Source organism: Mytilus californianus, unplaced genomic scaffold, assembly GCF_021869535.1.
Source record: "Mytilus californianus isolate M0D057914Y unplaced genomic scaffold, xbMytCali1.0.p SCAF_14, whole genome shotgun sequence".
Lineage (NCBI taxonomy): Eukaryota > Metazoa > Mollusca > Bivalvia > Mytilida > Mytilidae > Mytilus > Mytilus californianus.
Genome location: NW_026262626.1, coordinates 17,710,687 through 17,738,278, shown reverse-complemented (window position 1 = coordinate 17,738,278; position 27,592 = coordinate 17,710,687). Strand labels below are relative to the sequence as shown.

Sequence of the window (27,592 nt, the reverse complement as noted above, 5' to 3'; positions counted from 1 at the left end):
CGTGGACACAGAGACCTACAAATCAATAGGGATCATCCTCTCATTATATGTGACCACAAATCCAAGAATAGTTTGAATTCCATATGTGGTATTTGATTAAGCATCAGGAAACCATTTTTCTGCACAAATTTCAGTTGATTTTTAATGATTATGACCTTGACCTTGGACATAGTGACCTCAAAATCTATACGAATCTTCCTCTCATTATATGTGACCATAAGTTTTATTTTGGTTACAATCAACTATTAAGTTTTGGAAAGGAAAATGATTTACTCATGGACTTATGGATGGGTCATAACCCATATTCCCCCCTGCTTCTTCATAGCGTGGCATATAATAATAGCTTTACAGATTGCAGAAAAAATTCTAAATCTTTACAACCTATAACCTGTTACCATTAAACTGAATAGAGCTATGTATTTTAATTCATTGTGAAAATCATATGTCTGTTTTGATGGGCCTTCTAGTTGATTGCTTTTTGATTGCTGAAGTCCATTTTCCATGTACATTTTCAAAAGCTGAATCACAGATAAAGGAACACTGGGTACTCATTTTTCAAACTTAAACAAATAGGCCATTCTACATGCTGAGAACATGTATATGACATTCTCATCCTAACAATATCTACTACCATTGACAACAGTCCACAGCAGCTGAGCCACCTGAATTTTAGTGTACCAATCCCCTTGAAAGAAAGGTTTCTAAGGGTGCTTTTAATATTATTTTATAGATGAGAACCTTGGAATTACCACCTAATGATAATATATTTCTTTTCCAGGTTTAGCTTTTCAACGTTGGTATATGGTTTTGGATTTGCTAGTATTTAAGCCTCTAGCATCACTGTTGAGATCTGCATATGGTTTATTAAAATTGCTACCGTTATTGTTGTGATGACTTGATTTAAGTCTCATGAGTTTAGGAAATACAATATGCCCATCTTTTATTAAAGCATCAAAATATCAAACAACCATGATGATGCTGTTAACTAAATTGATTAAACCAAGAATAGCCTCTAGGTTACAATCGACCATAAAATATTATGTGCGCAACCATTTTATGACGATAACATAATATTCAAAATTAAGAGTATGTCTTATCTTGATTGATCGATGGGTGCAGTCGGTATTTTTTATTACTTGACACTTCTTGCACTCAAAATAATATATTTTCCTTAGCCCTAACAGAACCGACACATCTTTTCTATGCTGAGATACATGTTTTAAGTGTAGAACTGATACGCAAGGGAAATAAGAACAAATTAACTTAAAAAAAGCAACAGGAACCTATATTTCCAGCAAGGTTTAGTTCTAAAGACCAACTTTCTAATGTCTGATTCCGGAAAAAGGCTACAGTTGTCACCTATGGAGAAATTTATTGTTTTCTGCAATCTCTATGGATTTCTTTTACATTAGTGTTAGACAAGGGGAGATAATTAACAACTTACCTCTCCTGCTCCCTCTGCTGGTGGTCTGGCATTTGTTCTTTCTTCTCCTTCAATCAATTGGAGCTTTTCATTGGTTAAGGACAAACTTGGATTTTAGAAAAAGAACTATTGAGGTATTATTGTAGATGTTCATCCCCATATACTAATATGTTTATATAATAAGCTAACACAAAATAAAATTCATTATTTCTTTATTAGAGTTTATTTGAACTTTTTAGTTGTGGCAAAAAAGAGAATCTATTAATCATTTTGTTAATTATTAAGTAAGTCTCTCATTTTGTTGCATTTTTAAATAAATTGGCCACATTGCGTGCTCATTTCCACAATAAAAAAATCTTTCTCAACTAAGAGTGGTTCCAGAATTAAACACATGGAGGCACTTTTCTAAGACCCCAACCACCCATAATAATTTTTTTAAGGAAAATGCAACCATCCATAATTAATAAATTTCAGTCCCCCTACCATGATCAATTTTGGAAAAGCCCAAAACTAATTCTATTTTATATTGAACAAATTATCGGTTAACATGAAAGAACAAGTTGTGAAGCAAATCATTGTCCCAGAAATTTTGAAATACAAATATCATTGTGTGTGCATGTATGTGTTTAATCACAAAACATAACTAGTTTACTTCATATGATATGGTTAATTGTTGAACAGAGGACTATGATTGGATTAACACATGTACAGTTAGAGGTCATTTTGTTGGTAGCTGCACTGCGCAAGTTTTTTGTATTGTGTTCAAGTTTCTACAATATATATGGCTTAGATAGACGATGGGGAATTTTGTGTGCACATAAAACTTGTTACACCCCAAAAATTTATGTGCCTCTACCAAGCTAAAACTTTCTGGACAATTGATGTTCTCTGGTTGAGTATCGCAAAAATAAGAACTCGCATTCTGATATCTAATGCATATATACGTATGCAGATTTACCTGAAATCGCAATAATTAATCTCGCACTTTTATCCATTCAGAAAAAATCATAAATGCTCGCTCTAATTTCTAAATTTACAATATCTAAAATCAGACTTGATTTAATCAGCATAAGGTCATCCGAACAGTCAAAGTATTGTAGATAATCCTATACATGACCATTATGATCAAAAGAGAACCTCATACCAAAAAAATATATTTAAACATTTCCCAATATAAACAACTTGCACGATGTCTTAAAACATGCAATTTATTCGGTTAACAATCAGGAGTTTGCTTGTGGACACCAAAGGGTAAAGATTGCATTCATTTTGCAGTAGAAACTAAAAATAATAAATTGCTACGTATATAGCATTGAAAGAAATACTTTGAATTGGTTCAACTACAATTATGAACTAAGGGAGATAACTCCAATCTAAAATATTACCTAAACAATGACATCTTTAATATTTTTAGAACAGAAACCATGCACAATTTATAATTTGCCTGATTAGTATGGTTATACACATACAAATCATTTTGTAACTTGAAAATATCTTATTATATATTTCACTGATAAATTTCTTGAAATCATCATGGACAGGATGTATAGAATGTTGTGCTCAATGCAATATGTTTTGTTTATCTCAAAAGTAGAAATAAAGTCTGGAAAATTGAAATCTATCAAGCAAACTACATAATGGTTATGATTGCATGAATGCAATCACTATATCTTTACCCTAAAAAACTGAACAAAGTCAAATCAAATCGAAACCAAAAATTTAAAATTCTAAAGTTTAAAGATAAGAAAAAATTGAACGAAGGGAAAATATCAAGTTTCGCTGAAATAGTGGTTTATTGTTTCTACAGAAGTTGCGTATATTCTCTTGATTATCAGCAAAGGATACATAAGGAGCTACTCTGTCATCATCAAATATTGTGAAATCTGTGTCTTTACCTACGACACCTAGTGAACAGTTCTGAAAATAAAACAGTGGGATTAGTTTAACTTAACTAAGAGTATATCAATGACACCTAATAATTTATTGTTAAACTTTATAAAAAGAAGAATATGGGTTAAATGCCATTTAAACAGCAACCCAAAAACACATGGCGACAAAAATCGGTAATATCTGATTTGGAAGCAAATGGGACAAAATTCACATGACATACACACTTCAGAAGCACCATGGGTAATCATGGTAATAAGACAGATTGCCATCTTTATGGAATTGTAGTAGAAGAAACAGATATTTGGTCTGATACTATTATTAGGGATTTTTTAGAGAAGGCTGTATATCTTATGTTATAAGTTGATCAAGAGTGCACATGTCAAAATGTTTCGCCTGTTTTACTTATGATTAAATTCATGTTGTAAGTTAAATAATATTTAGTGAAGATATGTGATGAAACTTCAATTAAAAATGTTCACATGATTTAGTTTAATGATATTGGTAATATGATTGTTTTACTACAAGTATCACATAAATTTAACATTATCAATGATCCATGAAAATGAAGTCACTGTCAGATGAATGAAACCAGATAGACATGTACACCTAAGAGTAATTCTTTACACCAAATATAGGGGTCCTATCCTTTTACAGTACCCATAGAAACAGATCAAACGACAAAATCTTTAAAATTGACCAATGAACCAATAAAATGAGGTCAAGGTAAATAGTAATATGAACCTATCCACACAGAGATGTACACCTTACAATCATTCCATTCACCAAATATACTTGTCCTATTGCTTAAAATATCTGAGAAAATGACCAACCAACAAAAACTAAACATTCCTAGTGAGAACCCTGTGTGACCTTTACTTTTGACCTCGAAATAAAAAGAGGTTTCCTACTTCTTATATAACAAATGGTTGAAAATAAAATACAAAAGACCAAATCTAAGTCCATGAATATCTGTTTTGACCTTTGATCTATTGGCTCCTTATGTTTATTCTCATCCTATATGGTACATTATCAATCAATTTTTATAATTATGGACGTAAATATAATCTAGTTAAATTATCAAGAAGGCCAATTAAAATTAATTGATAGATTTTCATCCTGCCCACCCCTCTGAAATCGTCCCGCCCTGATTTTTCTTATTTTAGAAAAAAATTACGATTTCTGGATTTTTTTTATTTTAGAAAAAAATATGATTTCCAGATTTTGTTCATTCCCGTTAGCTGTTGATAATTTCGTTATATTCAAATCTTCCTGTTTCAAATTTTGGTTTTTTGTATTTTCGAGTAATCTCAGCTAATCGACATATTCTACTGCACTATGATGACAACATCATCTACCGAGAATAGAGGTTGATTACGAGAAGGGCATGAAATATTAGGGTAACGATTAATACACAGAGTCCAAGAACGTAAATCACAATATGTCACAAATTTCTATGATTAGAAAAACCGTGGACTTTTTTATTTATACAATAACTTTGTGTCAGGAAATTTGGACTGTGAATGACATATCCAAAGCACAAGAATCGTGGAACACATTGGTACAATAAACATGACTGGATTAAAGAAATTGACACAAGCACAACTTGTTAGATTTATGACAATATATTGAGTAAAAAAAAGTCGACAAACATACACATTTTATTATAGCAAACCCTTAGATTTACCAATACCTTGTGTCTTTTGTTGACAAACAGCAAACACCCTCTGTCCTGGTACCCTCAATTGAGTCATTAAACAACTTCTTTTTTGTTAAATTCATGTTTTACATTGAAATTATATTTGCATCTTGCATAAGCACCAACCCTATTATTTTCAACACTGTTTAAGTTTTCATTTTATTCTGTACTCATAATACTCATGTTGCATACCAATTAATGCATTTGCATCCTATTTTTGGGACTACAAACCATCCATTAGAAAGCAAAATTAATTTGGTGTAGGTAGTCCATATGAAGAAAGCATTTCTCCACGTTTTTGCTGTTTACTATTAATAGGTTTCTAAAGGGGCAATTATCATGATTATCTGTAGAACAGTGGTTGCCAATCAGAGATATTTATTTAAGAATTTGAAAAATTATGTGCGATTCCTTAAACATGTATATACATGATATGAGCTTATTATTACACTTGCATATATGAACTCGTCACAAGAGGGTTTCATATGACATAAAATTTAAAAAATAAAATCCTCCCACCCGCCCCATTTTTTGATAGATTTTCATATTAGGCCAACTAAAATTAATTAGTAGATTTTCAAAAATCTGGATGAAAATCTCCTAATTAATTTTAGTTGGCCTAATATGGATAAACGATTTACCTTTGTAGTCAACTCTACTTCTTGTGGCAGTGTATCACGTAATGCCCTTAAACCATGTTTTACCAATTCTTCTAATGTGCCTGAAAAAAAAGAATAACTTCCAATCTTGTTAATTCAAATTGCTAAAGCAATTAAAGGTGTGGGCATTAAAGTCCAAAAGTACAATAAATGTTTCCTTTCTCAGTTCAAAACTGAAAATAACAGATGTATGAAGAGGCCACTGAAATACTGAAAAATAGACACTTTAGCAAAAACACAATGATTTTACTACTAGTTCTATATAGTTCGAAAAAACAAATATTCAGACATTTTCCAATTGGGCGAAACAAACTTTTTTAAAAATTTACAAGTCTGAATAAAATTTCACTATAGTCCGGGGCATCAGACTAGTGGCTAACTATGCAGGCTGATTTTATTGCCATTCTTTAGCTCAGAAGGTTGTTGAAAGTATCTTTCATGCACAGAGATGGTGACACTCACTTACACAAGCATCACATTTAATGTTTAATTTTGAATGCAGGGTTTCTGCTTGCCGTCACCATTTTTGCTTTGTGCGAAAAAATAAAAAATAGGGTGATTAAAATATATTATTGGCAAAAGAAATTTTGAGTGTCTATTTATTACAAGCTAGGTAGATCAATAAACAGCTGCGCCATGAGCGCATGATATGCCCGTGGCTTTTTCAATAAAGTTCAATAACTTCTCAATGATATATCAGAAATTTATAAAAAAACTAAAGGGAGGTTATTTTAATAGATATAAATCAGTCATCAAAGTTTAAGCACTTTAAGGATATTGTCCAAAAACTTGAAAATCACCCCTTTTTTTATGAATAAAATCTTATAACTTGGAAACTTAAAATCTAAAATTTATAAAAATCAAAAGGGAGTTTACAATAATAGATATAAACAATTTACCAAAGTTTCAGTTATTGTCTGAAAACTGGAAAATCCCCCTTTTTGTAATGAATAAAACCCCATAAATCGGAAACGTATAGTCTAAAATTTATAAAAATCAAAAGGGGGCTCATGTCAATAGCAATAAACAATTCACCAAAGTTTCTTGCAAATTGGTGAAATTGTTTTTGAGTCATTGTCTGAAAACTGGAAAATCCCCCCTTTTTAATGAATAAAACCCCAAAACTCGGAAATGGTAAATCTGAAATTTATAAAATACGAAAGGGAGCTCACTTCAAAAGATATAAACAATTCCCCAAAGTTTCATGCATATTGGTTATAGAGTTTTTGAGTTAATGTCCGACATGTTGACGACGGACAGACGGACGGACAGACGGTCAACGGTATACCATAATACGTCCCGTAAACGGGACTATAAAAAACAGATATGTAGAATTATAATAGACAACAATGTTGCAAACTGATGGGATAAGATTTTGAATGTAAACTATGTCGACTTCAGTTGGCGAAAAAAATTAAAAGTGTCAAAAAAATATATTCTTTTGGCAAAAGAGGTGGTAAAAAGAGGGGAAACCCGGTCTGATTGGATATGGCTGTCTTTTTACATATACTGCACAGCCAAATAGACAGCTAAAGATGGAAAACGTTTTATTGCTAGATGATCAAAGTCCATTGACAGCCTTATTTCTTCATTACCCCATTTAAGCCTTGGGGTCAACAGTTGCAGGAAAGTTTATAATCCACTAACAAGATAAGTCACATATTGCGAATGTTTAAGATAGTCCCCATTATGAACTTAAGTCGTAATCTATTATTGAAAACCATTTTAGAAACATAAAGTATAGATAATAGATTTAAATGTACTATTCTGTAATAATCATACAAAGGGAAATAACTCTAGGTAGGTTGAGAATTTCATTTTAATACAAGTATCTTAAAAACATGTAAAGGAATAGTTACTCTGGAACATTTGGAAGTTATTAAGTGACTTTGATTTCTGTCAAACATTTCATTAATCATCTTCACAGGTACTAGCTAGATGAAAAAAGATTGGAAAGTATTAAAATTTTGATACTGTAAATTCAAAAATTGTTGAGAGGTTTTTATTAATGCAGCAATTGGGTAAGTATTGCAATAATATTATATGTAATTCAGGTCTCAGACAGGGTATATACTGTGACATTCCCGGCTTGGAGTTTATATAAGCCCTAAGCTGGGAATGTCACAATATATACCTTGTCTGAGACCTGAATTACACTTATATTACAGATTACCCGTGTCTTAATGTTTTTTCGAGTGCAGGTAGGCCTATTTGTTAAACATTCATGATGCAGCATGTATATTCATTACATGTTGACTGTTTCTTAACATTTTGAGTAATCCATTTAAATGTACCTTTCTTTATCTTGACAACATTTTTTCTGTTAAGAAAATGTTTTTATTAAAGTTTTTAGATTTCCTATTTTGTGTTTGTATGTGTGCGTGTGGCTTTGTTTTTTACAACACATATATTGAAAAACCCAACCTGATATGTTTGGCATAACAGGCCTCTACAATAACTTTTTTTTCAACTTGTCCAGTAGGACAAGTACATACCAAAATTTACTTGTCTGAATGAAATTGTAACTTGTCCAAAAAAAATCTTAATAATAACCCTTTTTTGCATTTTAAGTTGATTCAAGGAATAAAATGAATTAAAACAACATAACAGTAGTTAGATTTATATCTTTTGATATACTTTTCAAAAATATGAGTCGAGAACAACTGAATCTAGTCATGTCACAGGACTTTAAGGTTCTAGTTTTCATCAATGCCAAAGTCTCATCAGACTCTGCACATGAGGCACCATCTGATAGGCCTGTCAATGTACACTCATTGGATTTGTATCCTGGTTTTTTAAGTTGAAAAAAGTTATTCAAATGCAATCAATTAAAAAAAGAAGATGAGGTATGACTGCCAATGAGACAACTCTCTGCTAGAGACCAAATGACACAGAAATTAACAATTCATTATAGGTCACCATATTGCAAGTATTGTTTTTTTTTTCTACATATTATCAAATATGATTTTGTGAATTTTATGGTAAATAATTTCTTCATTTTTATTTAAAAAATATTTTTGTTAAAAAATTACTGGTTTGGTATTTATTATAAAGCAACAGAATCAAGGTAGGAAAACGAGGTACTGATTTGTCTTGGTCCCGAAATTTCTCCTGCTTGCCAAACTGTCTATTTATCATGTCTATTAAATATGTCTCCTACGGTGCCAAACTGTCTATTAAACTTGGAGCCAATGAATCATTTCCAAGCTGGTGACAACTGTCTTGTAAAGTTATCTATCTACAAAGGGCATGCTGATTCGGATCAGTAAGACTGGTTTCCGATAATAGTATGCCTTTTACCTGTTAAAAAGTACCTGACAAAGAACCAGTTTTAAATTATCGATTGCAAGTAAACATGTCAAATTAATACTTGTTTTTATCTTCTTTTCTTGTTTTTTGTTTATAATTACTTTGTTCATCAACGTTGGATTAAACATGTTAAATTTATTTTATGCAGAATAATTTTACTTGTCCCATCGGACAAGCTTGATATAGCTTTTACTTGTCCGACCTTTTTTTCCTCTGGTACCGGACAATCGGACAAGCGTTATTGTCGAGCCCTGCATAAGTAAAGGACTTTGTAATTTGCTGTGAAAATAATTTTATCATGTATGTAATAATTTATAATAACACTTTTAACATTCAATCTAAGTATTTTAAGTGTAAATTGTGTGATTTTGTATTAAAAATGTATTATTGACTGATGCACGTTATTATTTTCCCTCTGTGAGCCTCTGACATTCCTTAGTGTTGACTACATCACATAGTAACAGGTGTTATGACGTTTTTGAGGTTCCAAATGGGGATAAAAACGTCAAACCTACCCCAGCAGTTTTCGGAATATATACTGACATCTCTTTGTTGTCATCCAATCACAAACCTCGACACATTTGTAATCCGTATTATATATACATATACTTGTATGCAGATATTATTGAAATCCTAATATTCAAACTTGCATTTTATTAATCATTTAAAATTGCAATCATAAATGCATGCAATAATTTCTGAATTTATCAGTATACAACTTTTTTTTCAAATTTTGAAAATGATGGCATTAGATTTTAAGGTCGCTGGGGTGTCTTAATTAAAATTGATAGAATTTTTTAATAAGTTGTCATAATGAAGTTTTTATCATGCTTTTTTCAAAAATATAATGAAAAGTATGGGTCACCGGACTTTTTTTCACGCTACAGGTTGCATTTCTGTAAATATTGACAATGCAATTTCCCATAGGAACTCCTTTTACGGCTAAAACTGTACCACTTTTTCTATGAAGTTTTGAAAAAAATCATATCCTAGAATGGAAAGTTCATATGCACTACAATTTTTTTCAAAGGTCAAAATATGTGCGGCATATTTTCAACGTTTATATGCCCCGAACTTCTAAGAGTTAACACTAACACTAAACTTCTTAACTATCCCTACCTTGACTGTAGGATTACCACAGATTTCTATAGAGACAATATGAATATGTATATTTACTGGTAACATTCCCAAGTTATGTCTCTATGAGATGAAACCTAGAGATCATAACTGGTAACCAGTATGTAAACAAAATTAGTTATCTATGAATATTCTATATCTCCCCAAAAGAAGCGTGGTTTGAGAAATAGCTGTATTTACAAAGTGCAACCTACAGGTTGTGTAAAATTGTCAGATTTTGTATAGATTATGCATGGATAATCAAATTGTGTGTGATAAAAAGAAAACTACATGACAGAATTTTAAGATAAAATGTGAGAAGATAGCTCTTATAACATGCTTTTAGATAAGAAAAAGAAAAAAATGGGGTCACCGAACTTGTTTTCTTGCTACAGATTAAAATAGGTAAATTCACAACACTTTCTATTATAAAAATTACTTTATCTGAGTTATATCCCTTTATTTGGCAAAGTTGAAAAAAAAACACAAATAAGGTGTTTTTTAGAAATTACAGCCGTAATTAAGATAAAACACACAATTTTCTATATTCACATCAAAAGTCTTACACATGAATTACATAATACTCTCAAAATTTGCACATTTCATCAAAGATCTAGACCAACGTTATCTGCTACTTCAAAATCCAAAATGGAGGAAGACTCCCGACCACCTTAAATCATTACTAAATATCTGCTACATGTATAAGAAATGCTTAGTAGTAATCAGTCAAATGTGTACTTACAATCAAGATACTGGTCCAAGAATTTCTCTAAATATGTTCTTGCTGACTGTGATCTTGCACCAATTGCCATAGCTTTACAATCGTAATAATTGGCTGATGGGCATGTCTGGTATATATGTGGTCCTTGAGTCTGCAAACAAAAATTCATTGTAAACATTGTATTTATGATAATTATCAGCTGAAATTCAAAAATAACATCTTCAGAAATAAAGATCTTTTCAATAGATTATGCAAATATAAAAGACAAAAGAACAAAATGCAAAACATGTTTCCAGAAACTTTTTTCAGCATACTATTAAATATTGTAATATGAATAAAATTTAGATAAGTATATATGTTTAAATTACAAATAAGATAAAAATATGGTTTTAAAATTCATGAAAGTTTAGATCTGAGAAACAAATAAATTTGTAAACACTTTTTATACTACTGCATTCATCATAAAAGGAATATTTTGTTAAAATAACTTAATTTTTTTAATTCAAGCATAAGCATTTTATCTTTTGATATTTTATTGCTCCAGACAGGCAGCAGTTAACAATTAACTCAAAGAATTTACTTACTTCAACAATTAACAATATGCAATTATCAAAAAAGAAAAAAAAGAAAAATATCATATGGAAATGATATTAAAAAGCAAATTACTAGTTCTAGAATTGTGAGAAATAAAATTATGCACATAAATACATACATCATATCCGGCTACCAGAAGTCCTACACCAAATGGTCTTCGTCCATATCTTTGAGTTGGTATTTGTGATTCTTAGAGCTAGTTAAGGCAAATTCGTCAGAAGATTACCAACCATATGGAATATTTCTAACCAGTGAGAAGAATTCAATTACAAGTTTGAATCTTATATATATATATATTCACATTTTTGTTTTTTTTTCTACGAACAATTGGCTCCTTATATTTTGGTTAAATTTGCCTCAATGACCATTTAATGAAAATTTTACTTTATTTTCAATCCACACATTAGAAAGAAGTTCATAATGAAATTAACATGGTAGAGATTTCAATATGATCCACTGATTAATGTTCGCTTGACATTCTATCAGCAAATATTTCATGCAAATACAGGTCAATAAAGAAGTACATTGACACGAGTGTACCATGCTCTGTACAACTTTGTCAAGACCACTCTGCAGTGTAGGATTTCTCCCATTTTTAATAGATCACAAAGTAACAGTCCCAAATAAGACTTTTTATCCTACTATCCCACATTATTCTGCCTTTGAGCTGACCAGGTTTTGACTAATCATGCTTTTTCCTAAATGCCACAATTTTGGAGGAGGAACAGCTAATGTTTATCTTAAAAGTCTATGGTTTGACTCATCTATGAATTGAATCCATGAACTCCCACACGTAAGGCATGATCAGTACCATGTGAATATCAAGATGGTTGACCTCAAATGTTTGGAAATACAAATTTTTGATTGACAGGGTTATGTTGTATGAATATGTGAGTAACAACTTATTTGTCTGGTCATTAAAGGATACTGTTTCCAACATTGGCTACTAATCTGGACACAGGGAATGGTTGATCATAGGCATATCTGGAGTTGAGACATTCTGATCTCATAAAATTACTGAAATATAAATTGTATGATTAATTCAAAATCATAACCAAAATAATAATCAACTGAGAAAACAAAAATTAAACAAACAAATCAAATTCTTAGTCATCATTTTAAATGTGATTTTCAAAAGGTCTATCTGTACTAAAGAATTTATAAAATTATAAACCTGATACATGGCTAAGTTAATTTTTCCATTTTTCCTGCCTGTTCTTTTTGCTTTTCATTTTAATATTGTTTTGTACATAAATCAGGCTGTCAAGTTTTCTTGTTTGAATAGTTTTACATTTGGGGGCCTTTTAAAGCTTACTATGTGGTATGGGTTTTTATCAAAAAAGAAAAAAAACAAAGAAGAATATCATATGGAATTGATACTATAAAGCAAATGACTAGTTCTAGAATTATAATGAATAAAATTATTCACATAAATACATACATCATACCCAGCTACCAGAAGTCCTACACCAAATGGTCTTCGTCCATATCTTATAAATATATACATCAATTGCTCAATGTTGAAGGCCATACAACATCGTACAGTGACATATAGTTGTTCCAATCTTCATCATTTGGTCTCTGGTGGAGAGTTGTCCCATTGGTAATCATACCACATCTCATTTTCATATAGCTAAATTTAAGAAATACCTAAGTAATCGTGCATCAGCTGTCAATCCTGCTATAGCCACACCCACATGATCATCTATTGGTAAAATTTTCTTTTGATGGGCAGACAACTCTGATGGTGCACGCTGAAATATAATAAGAAATACCTGATACATTTGTACCTAGTGAAAAGTATATTTTTTTCAACAATACCATCTCTATTATCAATGGAGCATTTTCTTGTTGACCAAATAAAGGCTTGTATAGTCCACAGTTTTATTCTCCAAAATTGTACCTGCCAGACAAGGGTGCAGACAATAGAGTACAATAAGCAAGAAATAAGAGAAAAAAAATCAATTTTGCGAGGTTGTATGTTTACGTTCCGCAATGTTTGTTATTGAGATTGTAGAGGGCGCTCTTATCATTTTCAAAACTAATAATTTTACCTAATCCATATTACATGTATTAATAAGTAATCTTATTCAATATTAAATTAATACTGATAAATTTAATAAAATGTGTATCTGAGCGCAGCCTGATATGACCGCAGAGGACGAACCCTGAACAGTTGGGGCAAATTTGGACACAATATTCAAGCTTGATACTATCTAAATTTGGATTGTGATCAAATTTTTGACATAATATAGGTTTCTGACACAAAATAAATGCGGTCAAAGATCTTACAAATCTAATGAGTATTGCGAATTAGATATGTAAGATCAGTGTGCAATTGAAGATTTCTTCTTGAAACTTTTCAAAAATTTGAAATTTGAAAAATTTTGAAAAAAAATTATGAACCACTTAAAAAAGTTGGAACCCCCCCGCCAACTTTTTGACCCCCCTTGGAACAGTAACCATCAAACTCAATCCCAGTCTTTCCTTTGTAGTATGGAACCTTGTAGTACAATTTTAGAGAGATCCATACACTTAAACACAAGTAATTGTCTGGAACTAGAACTAGAGGCTCGCAAGAGCCTGTGTCGCCCACCTGTATTTACTGATGCTTTGGAAATCATGTAAAATAAGGTTAAAATCATAATTAATAGTATTAGATATTAGATATTATAATGATATTTAAGATAATAACAAATAAAATGCTTCGCTGGGCGCAGCTTGATACGACCGCAGAGGTCGAATCCTGAACAGTTGGGGCAAGTATGGACACAACATTCAAGCTTGATACAGCTCTGAATTTGGATTGTGATTAAATATTTGACACAGCATAGGTTTCTGACACAGAAAGAATGTGGTCTAAGAACTTCAATTTTTTTAATTTACCTATTATGGTCCAATGTCCAAAATCAAAATACATGGTTAGATTCAGCATATCAAAGAACCCCATATATTCAATTTTTGTTGAAATCAAACAAAGTTTAATTTTGGACCCCAACTTGGACCAACTTGAAAACTGGTCCCATAATCAATAAAATGCTTCGCTGGGGCGCAGCTTGATACGACCGCAGAGGTCGAACCCTGAACAGTTGGGGCAAGTATGGACACAACATTCAAGCTTGATACAGCTCTGAATTTGGATTATTAAATATTTGACACAGCATAGGTTTCTGACACAGAAAGAATGTGGTCTAAGAACTTGAATTTTTTTAATTTACCTATTATGGTCCAATGTCCAAAATCAAAATACATGGTTAGATTCAGCATATCAAAGAACCCCATATATTCAATTTTTGTTAAAATCAAACAAAGTGTAATTTTGGACCCCAACTTGGACAAACTTGAAAACTGGGTCCATAATCAAAAATCTAAACACATGTTTAGATTCAGCATCTCAAAGAACCCCAAGAATTAAATTTTTGCTAAAATCAAACTAAGTTTAATTTTGGACCCTTTGGACCTTAATGTAGACCAATTTAAAAAACGGGACTTAAAATTAAAAATCTAAATACATGGTTAGATTTGGAATATCAAAGAACCCCAATAATTCAATTTTTGATGAAATCAAACAAAGTTTAATTTTGGACCCTTTTGACCTCAATATGAACCAATTTGATAGCGGGGCCCACAAATAAAAAATCTAAATTCATGGTTAGATTCAGCATATCAAAGAACCCCATATATTCAATTTTTGTTGAAATCAAAAAAAGTTTAATTTTGGACCCCAACTTGGACCAACTTGAAAACTGGGCCCATAATCAATAAAATGCTCCGCAGGGCGCAGCTTGATACGACCGCAGAGGTCGAACCCTGAACAGTTGGGGGAAGTATGGACACAACATTCAAGCTTGATACAGCTTTGGATTTGGATTGTGATTAAATATTTGACACAGCATAGGTTTCTAACACAGATTGAATGTGGTCTAAGAACTTCAAAATTTTAAATTGGACATTCACCTATTATGGTCCAATATCCAAAATCTAAATACATGGTTAGATTCAGCATATCAAAGAACCCCAAGAATTCAATTTTTGATGAAATCAAACAAAGTTTAATTTTGGACCCTTTTGACCTCAATGTGGACAAAGTTGATAACGGGGCCCAAAAATCAAAAATCTAAATACATGGTTAGATTCAGCATATCAAAGAACCCCATATATTCAATTTTTGTTGAAATCAAACAAAGTTTAATTTTGGACCCCGATTTGGACCAACTTGAAAACTGTGCCCATAATCAAAAATCTAAATACATGTTTAGATTCAGCATATCAAAGAACCCTAAGAATTCAATTTTTGTTAAAATCAAACTAAGTTTAATTTTGGACCCTTTGGACCTTAATGTAGACCAATTTGAAAACGGAACCAAAAATTAAGAATCTAAATACACGGTTAGATTAGGCATATCAAAGAACCCCAATAATTCAATTTTTGATGAAATCAAACAAAGTTTAATTTTGGACCCTTTTGACCTCAATGTAGACAAAGTTGATAACGGGGCCCAAAAATCAAAAATCTAAATACATGGTTAGATTCAGCATATCAAAGAACCCCATATATTCAATTTTTGTTGAAATCAAACAAAGTTTAATTTTGGACCCCGATTTGGACCAACTTGAAAACTGTGCCCATAATCAAAAATCTAAATACATGTTTAGATTCAGCATATCAAAGAACCCTAAGAATTCAATTTTTGTTAAAATCAAACTAAGTTTAATTTTGGACCCTTTGGACCTTAATGTAGACCAATTTGAAAACGGAACCAAAATTTAAGAATCTAAATACACAGTTAGATTCGGCATATCAAAGAACCCCAATAATTCAATTTTTGATGAAATCAAACAAAGTTTAATTTTGGACCCTTTGGACCTCAATGTGGACCAATTTAAAAACGGGGCCCAAAATCCAAAAACTAAATACACGGTTAGATTCAGCATATTAAAGAACCCCATGAAATCAAGAATAAAACCCCATTGAAATTGGTCAAGAAATAAGCAATTTATAGGAAGTATCTTCTTTTGCACAATCCTGTGCTATTAAATATTTCTTGCTATTGCGCAATACTGTACAATTGACAATTTCTTGCTATTGCGCAATATTGTGCTATTGGATATTTCTTGCTATTGCGCAATACTGTGCAATTGAAGATTTCTTGCTATTGCGCATTACTGTGCAATTGAAGATTTCTTGCTATTGTGCAATACTGTGCAATTGAAAATTTCTTGCTATTGCACAATACTTATTATATAATAATTTACACATCCTGTTTGGTGTGTATCTCCTACCATATCATTATTGTTTGATTTTAAATATAAATCAGAAATAACCAACTTAAAATGGAAAATTTTAAAAGAAACAAAAAAGGAAAAAAAGAAAAAAAAGGAAAAAAAAATAAATCCCCCCCCAAAATTTTTTGAACCCCCATTATGATTCATCACCCCCAAACTCAATCTCAGCCTTCCCTTTGTGGTATGGTACCTTGCAGTACAATTTCAGAGAGATCCATACACTTGAACACAAGTTATTGTCTGGAAACTAGAAAAAAATGTGTTTTTTGGCCCCTTTTTGGCCCCAAATTCCTAAACGTTTAGGGCAATTACCCCCAAACTCAAACCCAGCTTTCCCTTTGTGATATGGAACCTTGTAGTACAATTTCAGAAAGATCCATACACTTACACACAAGTTATTGTCATGAAACTAGAAAAATGCTTGTTTTTTGCCCCTTTTTTGGCCCCTAATTCCTAAAATTTGGAGGCAATTACCCCCAAAATCAATCCCAGCATTCCTTTAGTGATATGGAACCTTGTGGTACAATGTCAGAGAGATCCATACACTAACACACAAGTTATGTCTGGAAGTTACAAAAATTCTTATTTTTGGCCCCTAATTCCTTTACTGTTATTACCATAACCCCCAAAATCAATCCCAACCTTCCTTTTGTGGTATTGAACCTTGTGGTAAAATTTCATAAAGATCCATTCACTTAAACTAAAGTAAGAGTGCGAAAACCAATGTGTCTTCGGACGACGCCGACGACGCCGGACGACGACGACGCCAACGTCATACCAATATGAGACCACAAAAATTTTTTTGCGGTTGTATAAAAATCTAAACACATGTTTAGATTCAACATATCAAAGAACCCCAAGAATTCAATTTTTGTTAAAATCAAACTAAGTTTAATTTTGGACCCTTTGGACCTCAATGAAGACCAATTTAAAAAACGGGACCCAAATTAAAAATCTAAAAACATGGTTAGATTTGGCATATCAAAGAACCCCAATAATTCAATTTTTGATGAAATCAAACAAAGTTTAATTTTGGACCCTTTTGACCTCAATATGAACCAATTTGATAGCGGGGCCTACAAATAAAAAATCTAAATACATGGTTAGATTCAGCATATCAAAGAACCTCATATATTCAATTTTTGTTGAAATCAAACAAAGTTTAATTTTGGACCAACTTGAAAACTGGGCCCATAATCAAAAATTTAAATACATGTTTAGATTCAACATATCAAAGACCTCCGTATATTCATTTTTTGTTAAAATCAAACAAAGTTTAAATACTGGACCCTATCTTGGACCAACTTGAAAACTGGGCCCATAATAAAAAATCTAAACACATGTTTAGATTCAGCATATCAAAGAACCCCAAGAATTCATTTTTTGTTAAAATCAAACTAAGTTTAATTTTGGACCCTTTGGACCTTAATGTAGACCAATTTAAAAAACAGGACCCAAAATAAAAAATCTAAATACACGGTTAGATTTGGAATATCAAAGAACCGCAATAATTCAATTTTAGATGAAATCAAACAAAGTTTAATTTTGGACCTTTTGACCTCAATATGAACCAATTTGATAACGGGGTCCACAAATAAAAAATCTAAATACATGGTTAGATTCAGCATATCAAAGAACCCCATATATTCAATTTTTGTTGAAATCAAACAAAGTGTAATTTTGGACCCCAATTTGGACCAACTTGAAAACTGGGCCAAAAATCAAAAATCTAAATACATGTTTAGATTCAGCATATCAAAGAACCCTAAAATTCAATTTTTGTTAAAATCAAACTAAGTTTAATTTTGGACCCTTTGGACCTTAATGTAGACCAATTTGAAAACTGGACCCAAAATTAAAAATCTAAATACACTGTTAGATTCGGCATAACAAATAAATAAATGTGATCAAAGATTTTACAAATCTAATGCGCCATACTGTGCAATTAAAGATTACTTCTTGAAATGTTTCAATATTTGAAATTTGAAAAAAAAATAATATTTGAAGAATAATTCTTTTTAATTTCTGAAATCTGAAATGAGAAAAAATTGACCCCCCACAATTTCTTTTTATCCCCCAAAAAATTCTTTCCCTCAAGATATGGTCATAATCTCATTTCAACTTTCCAATGGAGTTGGCAACCATAATTACCCATTTAAATTTACCATAGTGCTAACTTAATCTATTTTATAATAGAATTAAAAATATAGTGTCAAATCTTTCATATGGATTTTTTTGTAAAAAAAAAAAGATGCAACATTTGCAGATATTTTTACTGGTCTTCCTTTATAAATATGCATTTCTTTAAACATAATTTAAAAGCAGTGTAAGGGAAGTAACCAAAACATTGTATTTGGATTACCTCCCTTACACTGTTTTAAATTATCTTTATTGTTCATTAACCATTACTTTATACATAATTTAAAAGCAGTGTAAGGGAGATAATTTCAATGATGTATTTGATTTATCTCCCTTACACTGCTTTAAATTATGTTTTGTACTAAAGTATTTGTCCATTAACCAGGACAACCTTGTTTTTCCCCCTTTTTTGCCCCTAATTCCTAAACAGTTTGAGCCATAACCCCCCAAAGCAAATCCTAACCATCCCTTTGTGGTATGGAAACTTGTAGTATAATTTCAGAGAGATCCATACACCGTTCCACAGTTATTGTCTGGAAACTAGAAAATGCTTATTTTTGGCCCCTAATTCCTTAACTGTTGGTACCATAACCCCCAAAATCAATCACAACCTTCCTTTTGTGGTATTTAACCTTATGGTAAAATTTCAAAGAGATCCATTCACTTAAACTAAAGTTAGAGTGCGAAAACCAATGTGTCTTAGGACGATGACGACGACGCCAACGTCATACCAATATACGACCACAAAATTTTTTTGCGGTCGTATAAAAATCTAAACACATGTTTAGATTCAGCATATCAAAGTACCCCAAGAATTCAATTTTTGTTAAAATCAAACTAAGTTTAATTTTGGACCCTTTGGACCTTAATGTAAACCAATTTAAAAATCTGGACCCAAAATTAAAAATCTAAAAACACGGTTAGATTTTGCATATCAAAGAACCCCAATAATTCAATTTTTGATGAAATCAAACTAAGTTTAATTTGGGACCCTTTTGACCTCAATATGAACCAATTTGATAGCGGGCCCACAAATAAAAATCTAAATACATGGTAAGATTCAGCATATCAAAGAACCCCATATATTAAATTTTTGTTGAAATCAAACAAAGTTTAATTTTGGACCCCAATTTGGACCAACTTGAAAACTGGGCCAAAAATCTAAAATCTAAATACATGTTTAGATTCAGCATATCAAAGAACCCCATATATTCAATGTTTGTTGAAATCAAACAAAGTTTAATTTTGGACCCCAACTTGGACCAACTTGAAAACTGGGCCCATAATCAAAAATCTAAACACATGTTTAGATTCAGCATATCAAAGAACCCCAAGAATTCAATTTTTGTTAAAATCAAACTAAGTTTAATTTTGGACCCTTTGGACCTTAATGTAGACCAATTTAAAAAACAGGACCCAAAATTAAAAATCTAAATACATGGTGAGATTTGGCATATCAAAGAACCCCAATAATTCAATTTTTGATGAAATCAAACAAAGTTTAATTTTGGACCCCAATTTGGACCAACTTGAAAACTGGGCCAAAAATCAAAAATCTAAATACATGTTTAGATTCAGCATATCAAAGAACCCCATATATTCAATTCTTGTTAAAATCAAACAAAGTTTAATTTTGGACCCTTTGGACCTTAATGTAGACCAATTTGAAAACTGGACCCAAAATTAAAAATCTAAATACACGGTTAAATTCGGCATAACAAATAAATAAATGTGGTCACAGATTTTACAAATCTAATGCGCCATACTGGTCTTCCTTTATAAATATGCATTTCTTTTAACATAATTTAAAAGCAGTGTAAGGGAAGTAACCAAAACGTTGTATTTGGATTACCTCCCTTACACTGTTTTAAATTATCTTAATTGTTCATTAACCATTACTTTATACATAATTTAAAAGCAGTGTAAGGGAGATAATTTCAATGATGTATTTGATTTATCTCCCTTACACTGCTTTAAATTATGTTTTGTACTAAAGTATTTGTCCATTAATGAGGACAACCTTGTTTTTCCCCCTTTTTTGCCCCTAATTCTTAAACGGTTTGAGCAATAACCCCCCAAACCAAATCCTAACCATCCCTTTGTGGTATGGAAACTTGTAGTATAATTTCAGAGAGATCCATACACCGTTCCACAGTTATTGTCTGGAAACTAGAAAATGCTTATTTTTGGCCCCTTTTTGGCCCCTAATTCCTTAACTGTTGGTACCATAACCCCCAAAATCAATCCCCACCTTCCTTTTGTGGTATTGAACCTTATGGTAAAATTTCATAGAGATCCATTCACTTTAACTAAAGTTAGAGTGCGAAAACTAATGCCTCTTCGGACGACGACGACGACGACGCCAACGTCATACCAATATACGACCACAAAAATTTTTTTGCGGTCGTATAAAAACTGCAAAATTTTTGTAAAATTACTAACTCAGGGGCAGCAACCCAACAAGGGGTTGTCAGATTCGTCTGAAAATTTCAGGGCAGATAAATCTAAATCTGATGAACATTTTTGCCACCTGTCAGATTTGCTCTAAATACTTTAGTTTCTGAGATATAAACAAAAAACTGCATTTTACCCTGATGTTCTATTTTTAACCAAGTCAGCCATGATGGTTGGAAGGCGGGGTCATCGGACAAATTTTTTAAACTAGATACCCTAATAATGATTATGGCCAAGTATGGTTAAATTTAGAAGTTTCAGAGAAGAAGATTTTTGTACAAGATTTAAAAGATTACATAAATTTACAAAAAATTGTTAAAAATTGACTATTAAGGGCAATAACTCCTAAAGGGGTCGACTAAAAATTTTGGTCATGACAATTTATTTGTAGATCTTACTTTGCTAAACATTATTGCTGTTTACAGTTTATCTCTATCTATAATAATATTCAAGATAATAACCAATAAAATGCTTCGCTGGGGCGCAGCTTGATACGACCGCAGAGGTCGAACCCTGAACAGTTGGGGCAAGTATGGACACAACATTCAAGCTTGATACAGCTCTGAATTTGGATTGTTATTAAATATTTGACACAGCATAGGTTTCTGACACAGAAAGAATGTGGTCTAAGAACTTGATTTTTTTTTAATTTACCTATTATGGTCCAATGTCCAAAATCAAAATACATGGTTAGATTCAGCATATCAAAGAACCCCATATATTCAATTTTTGTTAAAATCAAACAAAGTTTAATTTTGGACCCCAACTTGGACAAACTTGAAAACTGGGCCCATAATCAAAAATCTAAACACATGTTTAGATTCAGCATATCAAAGAACCCCAAGAATTCAATTTTTGCTAAAATCAAACTAAGTTTAATTTTGGACCCTTTGGACCTTAATGTAGACCAATTTAAAAAACGGGACTTAAAATTAAAAATCTATATACACAGTTAGATTTGGAATATCAAAGAACCCCAATAATTCAATTTTTGATGAAATCAAACAAAGTTTAATTTTGGACCCTTTTGACCTCAATATGAACCAATTTGATAGCGGGGCCCACAAATAAAAAATCTAAATTCATGGTTAGATTCAGCATATCAAAGAACCCCATATATTCAATTTTTGTTGAAATTAAAAAAAAGTTTAATTTTGGACCCCAACTTGGACCAACTTGAAAACTGGCCCATAATAAAAAATCTAAACACATGTTAAGATTCAGCATATCAAAGAACCCCAAGAATTCAATTTTTGTTAAAATCAAACTAAGTTTAATTTTGGACCCTTTGGACCTCAATGAAGACCAATTTAAAAAACGGGACCCAAATTAAAAATCTAAAAACACGGTTAGATTTGGCATATCAAAGAACCCCAATAATTCAATTTCTGATGAAATCAAACAAAGTTTAATTTTGGACCCTTTTGACCTCAATATGAACCAATTTGATAGCAGGGCCTACAAATAAAAAATCTAAATACATGGTTAGATTCAGCATATCAATGAACCTCATATATTCAATTTTTGTTGAAATCAAACAAAGTTTAATTTTGGACCCCAATTTGGACCAACTTGAAAACTGGGCCCATAATCAAAAATCTAAATACATGTTCAGATTCAGCATATCAAAGAACCCCATATATTCAATTTTTGTTGAAATCAAACAAAGTTTAAATACTGGACCCTATCTTGGACCAACTTGAAAACTGGGCCCATAATCAAAAATCTAAACACATGTTTAGATTCAGCATATCAAAGAACCCCAAGAATTCAATTTTTGTTAAATCAAACTAAGTTTAATTTTGGACCCTTTGGACCTTAATGTAGACCAATTTAAAAAACAGGACCCAAAATTAAAAATCTAAATACATGGTTAGATTTGGCATATCAAAGAACCCCAATAATTCAATTTTAGATGAAATCAAACAAAGTTTAATTTTGGACCCTTTTGACCTCAATATGAACCAATTTGATAACGGGGTCCACAAATAAAAAATCTAAATACATGGTTAGATTCAGCATATCAAAGAACCCCATATATTCAATTTTTGTTGAAATCAAACAAAGTTTAATTTTGGACCCCAATTTGGACCAACTTGAAAACTGGGCCAAAAATCAAAAATCTACATACATGTTTAGATTCAGCATATCAAAGAACCTCATATATTCAATTTTTGCTAAAATCAAACAAAGTTTAATTTTGGACCCTTTGGACCTTCATATGGATTTTTTTGTAAAAAAAAAAGATGCAACATTTGCAGATATTTTTACTGGTCTCCCTTCTTAAATATGCATTTCTTTAAACATAATTTAAAAGCAGTGTAAGGGAAGCAACCAAAACGTTGTATTTGGATTACCTCCCTTACACTGCTTTAAATTATCTTTATTGTTCATTAACCATTACTTTATACATAATTTAAAAGCAGTGTAAGGGAGATAATTTCAATGATGTATTTGATTTATCTCCCTTACACTGCTTTAAATTATGTTTTGTACTAAAGTATTTGTCCATTAACCAGGACAACTTGTTTTTCCCCCTTTTTTGCCCCTAATTCCTAAACGGTTTGAGCCATAACCCCCAAAGCAAATCCTAACCATCCCTTTGTGGTATGGAAACTTGTAGTATAATTTCAGAGAGATTCATACACTGTTCCACAGTTATTGTCTGGAAACTATAAAAATGCTTATTTTTGGCCCCTTTTTGGCCCCTAATTCCTTAACTGTTGGTACCATAACCCCCAAAATCAATCCCAACCTTCCTTTTGTGGTATTTAACCTTATGGTCAAATTTCAAAAAGATCCATTCACTTATACTAAAGTTAGAGTGCGAAAACCAATGTGTATTCGGACGACGACGGACGACGACGACGACGACGCCAACGTCATACCAATATACGACCACAAAATTTTTTTGCGGTCGTATAAAAACTGCAAAATTTCATTAAAATTACCAATTCAGGGGCAGCAACCCAACAACAGGTTGTCAGATTTGTCTGAAAATTTCAGGGCAGATAGATCTTGACCTGATAATCAGTTTTACCCCATGTCAGATTTACTCTAAATGCTTTGGTTTCAGAGATATAAGCCAAAATCTACAGTTTACCCCTATGTTATATTTTTAGCCATGGCGGCCATCTTGGTTGGTTGGCGGGGTCATCGGACACATTTTTTAAACCAGATACCCTAATGATGATTGTGGCCAAGTTTGGTTAAATTTGGCCCAGTGGTTTTAGAGGAAAAGATTTTTGTAAAAAGCCAACGACGACGGACGCCAAGTGATGAGAAAAGCTCACTTGGCCCTTTGGGCCAGGTGAGCTAAAAATGCTTGTTTTTTGCCCCTTTTTTACCCTAATTCCTGCATGTTTGGGCAATTACCCCCAAACTCAATCCCAGCCTTCCCTTTGTGATATGGAACCTTATAATTATCGTACAATGTCAGAGAGATCCATACACTTACAGTGACTAACTTACACACAAGTTATTGTTCAGAAACTACAAAAATGCTTGTTTTTGGCCCTTAATTCCTAAACTGTTGGCCCCATAACCCCCAAAATGAATCCCAACCTTCTACTTGTGGTATTTATCATTGTGGTACAATTTCAGAGCAATCGAAATACTTATACATAAGTTATTATCCTGAAACTAGAAAAATGCTTATTTTGGGCCCCTGTTTCCTAAACGGTTGGGACCATCTTCCCCAAAATCAATCCCAACCTTCCTTTTGTGGTATTGAACCTTCTTAAAAAAATTCATAGAGATCCATTCACTTAAACTAAAGTTAATGTCCGGAAACCAAATGTGTCTTCGGACGACGATGCAGACGACGACATCATAGCATTATACGAACCCAAAAAAATGTTTGCAGCCGTATGAAAACTAAATGCTTCATTACAAATTCATAAAATTTCTTGTTTCTTTTCACTGCATTTCTTAAAATAAACTGGAAACTGCTTGAATGAAAGGGAACTAAAAAGTTATAAAAGTCAACCGTAAACCAACTTACAATGTATAAACTACAAAACATAATCGGTTATCATTCGTTCCGTTTTTGGGTTTCATATTGACGAATATGTTTTGTATTAGCTTAAGACCCTTTAAACATTAACATGATTAATGTAATAGATATATTAAACATTGTTTTACACAAGGATGGAACTGTTTTACTTTCAAAGTAGTATTATAGTGATATCTATTAAGTACGGATTTCAACTCTCAATGTTCTTTTACACGTTCTATTCAAACTTCCGCTTTAAACATTGTACACAAGTTTCTTAATTGTTTTTGTGTGATTTTGACTTATTTAAACAATCATGAAGTGTTCTAGAATCATTTACAAGCAGTTTCAACTTCTGTTTGATGATCATGATGATGGAAAACAGGTTTTTCCATGAAAATACAGTAAACAACCACACACAATTTGAAATTACAGGAGTTTCATTAGACAGTTTTTAACAGTTACAAAAAGTTTTTTTACCTGAAATTTCTTGGGGAGAAGGGGGTGCGGACAATGTACCAGTGCGAACTATACAAGCACGATTACAGTATATGTTCATATAATTAAGTCTTTAATATTAGCTGATCATTTAACATGTACCATACTCTAGCTATCATGGCTATGTTTAAATATTATTGTATTTATCAGTTTGTTCAGGGCTTTTCAGATTTACTTGAACTTCCTTTAAAATGAACATGAAGAATAACTATACAAAATAAATTTACTGTCACAATTTTAAAATAATATTGCTGTAATATATACATGTAGTAATTTTAATGCCTCAACAAGGAGATGATTTTTATGAAGTAACTATCCTTCTACAGGTGCAGCATTTTTTTTCCAACAATACCTTAAACTGTAAATCATGCTTATATTTTGTAATGCATTTTCTACACAACCATTGACAGTACTATTCAGAATTTACAGATTTGTTTGTACAGATTCTATGGACTTGTCATTTTTTAGCAAGGACAAGTCAATGGCTAACAGTGGGAAGAAGAAATTTAATTGCTAAATAATTTTTTATTTCAGTCTTCATGAAAAAATAGTGCAAGAAAATGACATCAAATTTAAATAATTTTTAAACTTTTACTATAAATAATTACATGTAGTCTCAGCTGCTACAGCATTCGTCTATCTTGATGCATTTTAGACTCACCAGTTTTGAAAATGATTTTTAATCCAGAAGATGGAATCCCCTTTATGAAATTTTTGAAATATTTAAATACTTGGAATATGGCGTGTGTTATGTAACCTACCTTTAACGCTAGCAATATGGCATGTCTTTTGTATGTATACTCCAACTTTAGTGCTATGAGTAAGGCATGTGTTAAATACTCTACCTTAATGCTACCAATATGGCATGTGTTTTATACTCTACCTTTAATGCTACCAATATGGCATGTGTTTTGGATTTGATGCCTACAGCCGCAGATCCTTGTTTCACTGCTTCCATAGCATATTCAAGTTGGTGAATTCTGCCCTAAAATACAATTTTTTCATAAAATCATTTTTATATCTACATGTACATGTACATGTATATATATATCAGTCAGGGATATAACTCTAAAGGGTTATTACAGAAAAATAACATACATTTGTTATTGTGGACTAAAAAATCAAAGAACTGTGATAACATATGTATGTTACATGTTTCAAAGGGACAATATACATCACTAGCTTAGTTAAAATGCATACAAGTTCTCTTGATATTACTTTTGTCTTTATGTATACTTAACTATAGAAAGATACAACAGTTCATAGTTTGCCAATTTTGCATAGTACACCTGTATGTTATTACAGAAAAAATATGCCTGTAATAACTAAAGGGTGTTATCACAGCTTCTCTATATCACTCCAAAGCATTCTCTCAGACATACATCATGTTTAATTACAATGTATTTTGATTTATTGTAAGAAATAATGACCAGAGCTTGTAATGAGGTTCTGCGCAAGCTTCCCAGTAATTCCCAAGTGTCTCATATAATAAGTTACATTCCTTTAATAACTAAGCTATGTTATTACAGCTAAGTTTATCCCTTAAAAGCCTTGTCTCATTGATTTACCATGGTTAATCAAAAATGTATTAATTTAATTAAAAAATTAATTATCAAGGCTATGCATTTAGTTTCTGCGCAAAGTCTCAAGAGTTCCCTAGAGCCCATTATAAATAAAAATATGTTTGATTTATTTTACAAATAACAAACATATGTTATTGCAGATTTAGAAAATTTAAGGAATAAAGAGTAGACAACTCATGAAAGTGTCTGTAATAACACATGCAAGTTATTTTCTGTAATAACCCTTTAGA

At 31.8% G+C, this 27,592-nt stretch overlaps 1 protein-coding gene across 1 annotated transcript in view; it reads right to left on the bottom strand.

Moving 5' to 3' along the window:
• LOC127724315 (proteasome subunit alpha type-1-like) overlaps window positions 1-27,592 on the bottom strand; it is a 39,543-nt gene that overhangs the window by 6,746 nt on the left and 5,205 nt on the right. Inside the window, exons 3-10 of the mRNA XM_052231247.1 lie at window positions 26,663-26,764; window positions 13,059-13,162; window positions 12,337-12,425; window positions 11,527-11,597; window positions 10,836-10,965; window positions 5,651-5,730; window positions 3,269-3,340; window positions 1,445-1,507 (exon numbers count right to left, since the gene is read on the bottom strand). Coding sequence (XP_052087207.1) covers window positions 1,445-1,507; window positions 3,269-3,340; window positions 5,651-5,730; window positions 10,836-10,965; window positions 11,527-11,597; window positions 12,337-12,425; window positions 13,059-13,162; window positions 26,663-26,764 — 711 coding nt within the window. The remainder of the gene's footprint in view (window positions 1-1,444; window positions 1,508-3,268; window positions 3,341-5,650; window positions 5,731-10,835; window positions 10,966-11,526; window positions 11,598-12,336; window positions 12,426-13,058; window positions 13,163-26,662; window positions 26,765-27,592) is intronic.